This window comes from Eriocheir sinensis, unplaced genomic scaffold, assembly GCF_024679095.1.
Source record: "Eriocheir sinensis breed Jianghai 21 unplaced genomic scaffold, ASM2467909v1 Scaffold120, whole genome shotgun sequence".
NCBI classification, from domain to species: Eukaryota; Metazoa; Arthropoda; class Malacostraca; order Decapoda; family Varunidae; genus Eriocheir; species Eriocheir sinensis.
The window spans coordinates 382990-390118 of record NW_026110519.1 but is presented as its reverse complement, the minus strand read 5'-3'; the positions used below and the strand labels follow the sequence as shown (position 1 = coordinate 390118).

Sequence of the window (7129 nt, the reverse complement as noted above, 5' to 3'; positions counted from 1 at the left end):
AAGGAAGGAAACAATATGCAGATCACTTGGCACACACACACACACACACACACACACACACACACACACACACACACACACACAGGCATTTGATAAGAGACTGATGTGGAAATTAGAAAATAGAGGAGGATTGGGAGAAAAATGACTATGGATGAAAAATTACCTGACAAACAAAGAAATGAGAACCGTGTTGAAAGGTGAGATATCAGAATGGAGAACGGTCACAAGTGACGTTCCACAAGGGTCAGTGTTAGCGAATATTATGTTTTTAATATTTATAGATGATATGCCAGAAAAAGTAAAGAGTTACAAGGGTATGTTTGCAGATGACGCCAAACTGCTTAGAAAAATAAGAGATGAAGATGATGATTGTAATAAACTACAGGAAGATTCCAATGAGATACATGAATGGAGAAAAAAATGGGAAATGAAGTTCAATGAAAAGAATTGTCACACAATGAAAATGGACAAGAGTAAAAATAAAGCAAGTGGAGTGTGTAGGATGGGAGGGACAATCATCGATACAGTGAAGGAAGAAAAAGACTTAGGAATTATAATACAAGATACACTAACATTTGAGAAGCACATAAATAAGATATTTGGAGAAACATATATACCGTATTTCTCGCCATATAAGACTCACTGACGTATAAGACACCTATAATTTGGCAAGATATATTAAAAAAAAAAAAAAAAATTCCATGAACTTAATGTGTATGCAGTATCACATTTGGCCACCTTACTTACAATTATGACTATGATACCGTATGTTGCTTTGTGCCCTTCTCTGTGTTCAAAGTGTTCCACTGTTTGTTGAAGAATTACAGTGCTCTTACCCCGAGCAGCTGTGACTTTGAAATGGTAAACAAAAGGGTTGGTTGGTAAATTCACTCACTGCACAGTGTGCAGGCGGTAACTTTCATTGTGCTACTGAGGGAACTAATCACACGGGGATGCTACGTTCGATGGGCCATCTTGGTCTTGATCTTGACTTTCAGGGACTGTATACCTACTTTCAAGTAGAAATAGATGTTGATTAACCCCTTAATGACGATGATGCCGCTGGCATCATATAGTTCTATCAGACATGGGCAACGAGCATGACGCCAGCGCTGGAGAGTGAGAAGCTTTCCAAAATTTGAAGGGCGCGTGTAACTATAGGTCTCTGTTGATGCTGAGTGACTAACTGGCACCTCTTTTGTTCTTGCGATGTCCCCCACCACCATTCCGTGCAAAAAATAGTCTACAGTTCCTGCCTACACATCATGGCGTCTGTAGATCAATTCTGTTCCCTCAGCCGTCCTTTTTTGGCGGTCTTCTTTTAGTTTCTACTTGTAGTGTGCGTACTGAGCGTAGTCTTGACACCTCCACTGATTTACGTGATGTTCAAGATGGACCAGTATCTAGTTCAAAGGAGTGGGAGCAGAAGTTGTAATTTTTTGGGAATCATGGAATTCCAGCTAAACGGTCTGTCCAAATAATAATCTCATTTCACAGTTGAATTTTACGGATGATTCTTTACAACTTTTATTCAATGCGATTCATTCCAGAATGAATAAACTACAAAAATTTACAAAAAATATTTTTCGAGTTTCACTGCAACTTTGGCTCTCCGTAGGCATTAAATTTCCGGGTCAAAGTGGAATGGAAGTGTTGGATAGAAGTGATTTAATCGAGACTGAAGGGAGGAGGCAACTAAGAGGACACAGTAAGAAACTGAGAAAGAGGACTTGTTTGAAAGACCTAAAGAAGTTCAGTTTTCCATACAGGAGTGTGAATACATGGAATGGACTTAGCAAAGACGTTGTTGAAGCAAGCAGTGTCCATAAAATGAAGGAAATTCTGGACAAATATAGAGTGGGAGACAGGACTGACTGAGATTGAGCTCTGGCCATGTATACTACAAATAAGTAAATACAAATAGGTAAATACACACACAGACACATTACAGTACTGGGAAATCATACACTCATTTCCTCAGATAACACATACTAGCACACACATCACAATCTGCACCTCATAACATTCTGGCCCCAGCTAGCCACCTTCTGTATGCTCAAAGTCTTGCCTTGTGTTGGCAGGCAATGTGATCACGTCCTGTGGATGGCGGGGCCACAGTCAGTGCAGTACCTGATCATGGTGGACGAGGGCATGAAGGCAGCCAGTGAGGAGAGGAGTCTGGGGAGAGTTCTGGGCCCTTCACCGTGACCTCCACTGGCCTGGTGGTGGTGCACAGGGCCCTGGACCATGAGCGGCGACGCACATCACATCAGCGTCACCAACCGTACACTGACCACGGCGCCCACGGTGGACTACATGACCATCTCTGTGGTGGTGAGTTTATGGCAGGAAGCAGCAAGTTTTGGTCTCTTGTCTGTATTGTTGATTAGGGTTTGGATTATGGGCTGAAATGAGGGTCAATGAAAGACGTTTTAATATATTGGTCTTGAACTGATTGGGTCTTGCTCTGGCATGACCAACAGGTGATGGGTGTGAATGATGGCAGAGTGCATGAAGTTTTGATCTCTTAATCTTATGGTTGATTACGGTTTGGATTTTGGGCTGAAATGACAGTCAAAGAAAGACATTTTAATTTATGGATTTTGAATTGGTTGGGTCTTGTTCTGGAATGACCAACAGGTGATGGACGTGAATGACTGCCCTCCACGCTTCTCTGAGTCCAGCTACACAGCCCTGGTGGCCGAGAACAGCGAGGTGGGCGCCACCGTCACCATCCTCACGGCCGCTGATGACGATGAAGGAAACCATGGCCAGGTAAATGTTGCCTGTGTCTCCATGTTATTTTCAGTCCATGAAAACATTCTCCAGAATAAATTATTAAATGTCTGCTCTGCTCTCTGCTCTTCTCTCCTCAGATCCAGTACAGCCTCGGCCCCGATGAAAGCGCTGTAGTGAAGTCAACTTTCCGCATTGATCCACACACTGGGACGCTGACCCTGGCGGCCCTGCTGGACCGCGAGACCATGGCCCAGTACTCCTTCACCGTCACTGCCACTGACGGGGGCCCCAAGCCTCTGTCCACCAGCACAAGAGTCACTGTACTGGTCAAGGACTACAACGACAACCCTCCAGTGTTCACCAAAGACACTTACGTCACTGCTGGTGAGGCACTACAAGGGTTTTATAGATAAATGATTGACAGGAAATTGATTTTCTCTGTAATATGTCATTGGCTGTGAAGGTTTTATATATCTACATTGCCAAATTAGTTTTGTTTGACGCCAGTGCCTGAGGACACCGCCACGGGCACGGCGGTGGTGGAGCTCAGCGTGACGGACGCCGACGAGTCTGTGGCCGAACTTGACTTCTTCATCACCGGCGGCGACCCTGACGGCCAATTCCTGGTGCACGCCTCAGGGGAGGTGGGTGGGAGGGATGGTGAGACACAACAACAATGGTGACCTGCCAACAACGAAACTGTTCTTTAATGAGAGAGTCACGTTGCTGTGGTCCATATTCCAGGTGTACGTGGCCGGTGAGCTGGACCGGGAGAGGCAGGCCGAGTACACCCTCACCGTCACCGTCACCGACGGGAAGTTTACGGCCAACACGACTGTTACTGTGACAGTCATCGACATCAACGGTTGGTGACAGTATAGTCTTGCCTGAAATGATAATGGATAATGTATGGTAATAGGTCATGAATTAAGTAAGCAGAGTGTCTAGCACTTCTGTGACTCACACTGGTGTGCTTCACGACAGACAACGGTCCGGTGTGCAAGGAGCCAATCTACCGTCGGGAGATCTCTGAGGATGCCACCCCAGGCACCCAGGTGGCCTCTGTTGTGTCCTGGGATGCCGATGAAGGCACTGCTGCCTGGAGCCGCTACATTCTCACCGGGGACAGCGCCCACCACTTCAGTATTGACCAGCTGAATGGCCACGTGGCCACAGCCACCCAGCTGGACAGAGAGGCACGGGACCACTACCACCTCACTGTAAGTATTCACACACACACACACACACACAAAAAAAAAGGGCTATCAGAAAGCTGGAAAGGATACAGAGAATTGCAACTTAAATGGTCTCAGAACTCTCAAATATGACGTATGAGGACAAATTGAAGGAGATGGACTTGACGACACTGGAACAAAGAAGGGAGAGAGATCTGATCATGCTGTAGGCTATAGGTTGGTAAATAAGTTTGATGAGGTGGATAGAGATGATATCTTCTTAACTGCGAGAATGCAGGGGCTGAGAGGACATAGGGAGAAACTTAATAAAGGAACCTGTTTGAGTGACTTAAAACAAGTATAGTTTTCCACATAGAAGTGATAACACCTGGAACAGTTTGCGGGGAGAAGTGGTGGAGGCGAACAGTGTCCAACAATTGAAGGGAAGGTTGGATAAATGTAGATATGGAGACGGGACTGTTAGAGCTTAGCTCGGGCCTGGTAGACTACAAATAGGTAAATACACACACACACACACACACACACACACACACACACACACACACACACACACACATAGCAAGAAATTGAGAAAGGAGACTTGTTTGAAAGACATAAAGAAGTACAGTTTTCCATACTGAAGTGTGAATATATATATGAAAGGGACTAAACAAAGACATTGTTGAAGCGGGCAGTGTCCAAAAAATGAAGGAAACGTTGGACAAATAAAAGATAGCAAGGGATATACCTTCTTCTCAGTGTGGCAGATTTTAAGGAGGCCCAAGACAGTCAGCTATATTCAAGTTTTCATATTGTTCTCTCCCATCTCACCTAGTAAGGCACTGATAGGTAGACAGCATGTATAATAAGCAACACCAGCAAAGTCCTCAAGCAGCCCAGTCAGCCACAAACACCCAGACCTTACCTAGGCATTATAGCAGGAAATGAGCACTATCCTTGTAACATATTACAACATCGCAATGCCTATCATATATCTTACCAAACAGTGCCATACAACCTCACTGTATTTTTATCCTCCTCAGGTTTAATTGCACTCTCTACAAAGCTTACATGGCAGAAAACTCTTCTCAACCTTCTCATCAACCATTGGAACACACTACATTGCACTAGCTACCACACATCCTACCAAGCAGTGCCATACAACCTCACTGTCTGTTTATACTCCTCAGATTTAATCGCACTCTACGAAGCTTACCTGGAGGAAAACTCTTCTCCTCAACCTTCTTATCGACCATTGGAACACACTACATTGCACTACCTACCACACATCCTACCAAGCAGTGCCGTACAACCTCAGTGTCCGTATATCCTCCTCAGAATTAATTGCACTCTCTATGAAGACTACATGGAGGAAAACTCTTCTCCTTAACCTTATCATCAACCATTGGAACACACTACATTGCACTAGCTATCATACATCATACAACCTCAGTGTCTGTTTATACTCCTCAGGTTTAATCGCACTCTATATGAAGCTTACGTGGAGGAAAATTCATCTCCTGGCCAGCTAGTCATCAACCTGGTGGCCACGGACCTTGATGCCTGGGACCTGGGCAAGCTGCAGTACACCATCCTGCACCAGACTTCAGAGGGAGCCTTCACCGTGGACAAAGAAGGTAGAGAGAGACATTGGTTGGTATTCTTAGACACTTTCGCTTCTCACATCAACTTTTCTAAAGGTCAAAAAGGGGATCAATCAGGTTCTAATGAGTGTTTCTTTAGGTTCACGGTACAGAAGAAGGGTCAAACTAACACCGGGGTCATAAAACTACCCCTGGAAATTAGCAAAACTCCTACGAAAGCCTTGTCAAATATGTGAACTTGGGAGACAAAATGTTTAGTAATACGGCCCTTTGAATTTGCTTGTACTATACTTTTGAATTTTAGGTTCCTGCAGTAAGAGATTTCATTTGAAGGTTTGATGTATGAATGTTGTTGTTGTTGTTGATAGTATTAGTAGGAGTAGTAAAAGTAGTTGTAGTCATAGTAGTAACTGTAATGGTAGCAATAGAAGGTTAAGGAGATAAAAAAAAAGGATGGAAAACATGCTCTTCAAGTCATATTTTACTGAAGTTTTCCCTGAGACAGCATTACAGTAGCTTGTATATTTAACTACATTTTAAACCTCAAGGAACCACATCACTAGAGCATACAGTTGTGAGGCTTTGAATGAAAGATGCCCTAAACTTACCCAAACTTAACAAAACGCCGACGATTACCAAACAGTCACCATATGTCTTGACTCGGAAAAATCACATTTGCATCCTTACTAAAGAAACTTTCTATATAACCTGAAACTGGCATCTCTTTTGGTCATTTTTTACTTCTATCCTTTTTTTAGGAGCAGCGTTTAGCAGGCTTTTTTCTACACTTTTATGCCCCTGAGCTGCTTCCTTTCCTGTAAGAAAAAAAAAAAGGGGACCTCATTCTTTGTTAATTTATACCATACAAACTTCACCCCTTCCCAGGCAACCTATACACTGAGACACCTCTGGATCGCGAGTCCCTGCCTGTGCACAGCCTCAAGGTGTCTGTGATGGACGAGGGGGGCCGGGCCAGCTTCACGGCGGTGCGTGTGACGGTCCGCGACAAGAACAACAACCCACCAGTCTTCACGTTGCCGGAGTATCAGGCGAACATCAACACTGACTTGGCTCCCAGGACAACCATTCTCAAGGTGGGGAACACTGGGCAGGGAGGAGTTAGGCCCCGTTCACACCGTGGCAACGCTGGGCCATGACAACTCAGCGACTTTTAGGCCCCCATCACACTGTGCCGACTCGGCATCTGACAATCGTTTCTAGACCTCTTTCCGACCATGTGCGACCCTTTCACATCAGCATTTCACACCCAAGACCTTGTGTGCCCTTAGTCGCTGGGTTGTCATGGCCCAGAGTCAGCACAGTGTGAATGGCGCCTTAATCAACTAATTTCCTTTATGGCCTTTGGAAATATTTGTTGAGAGACCCAAAATAGTCTAAGAATGGACTGTATTGGCTATACAGGCAGCGCCATGTGGCCACTCAACTCCAAGCTGAATTTCCCATAGAGTTCAAGTTATAGACTAGAGTGCGTCTGAGGCTGTCTCAGGGATACACGGCCATGATGCCGCCATCGCCCCCAGCCGATGATTGCACACTCTTCACTCCTACCCGATTTCAGTTTTTCTCCATGTCAAATAGTAGTCAGGAAAT

General features: G+C 44.7%; 1 protein-coding gene across 1 annotated transcript; it reads left to right on the top strand.

Moving 5' to 3' along the window:
* The first annotated feature begins 2568 nt into the window (after positions 1 to 2568).
* On the top strand, positions 2569 to 6921 carry LOC126989529 (protocadherin Fat 1-like). The gene is made up of 7 exons (XM_050848104.1): positions 2569 to 2775; positions 2877 to 3123; positions 3247 to 3383; positions 3484 to 3604; positions 3724 to 3959; positions 5388 to 5551; positions 6404 to 6921. The coding sequence occupies exons 1-6, from the start codon at positions 2644 to 2646 to the stop codon at positions 5391 to 5393; spliced, it is 879 nt and encodes a 292-aa protein (XP_050704061.1). The 5' UTR covers positions 2569 to 2643; the 3' UTR covers positions 5394 to 5551; positions 6404 to 6921.
* The last annotated feature ends 208 nt before the right edge of the window (positions 6922 to 7129 follow it).

What these genes read in the sequence shown, in the direction of transcription:
- LOC126989529 (XM_050848104.1), top strand. Translation starts at nt 2,644, where the DNA reads ATGGACGTGAATGACTGCCCTCCACGCTTCTCTGAGTCCAGCTACACA. An exon ending in AGACACTTACGTCACTGCTG is followed by an intron (nt 3,124 to 3,246) that starts GTGAGGCACTAC and finishes GTTTGACGCCAG; the next exon opens with TGCCTGAGGACACCGCCACG. An exon ending in TGGTGCACGCCTCAGGGGAG is followed by an intron (nt 3,384 to 3,483) that starts GTGGGTGGGAGG and finishes TCCATATTCCAG; the next exon opens with GTGTACGTGGCCGGTGAGCT.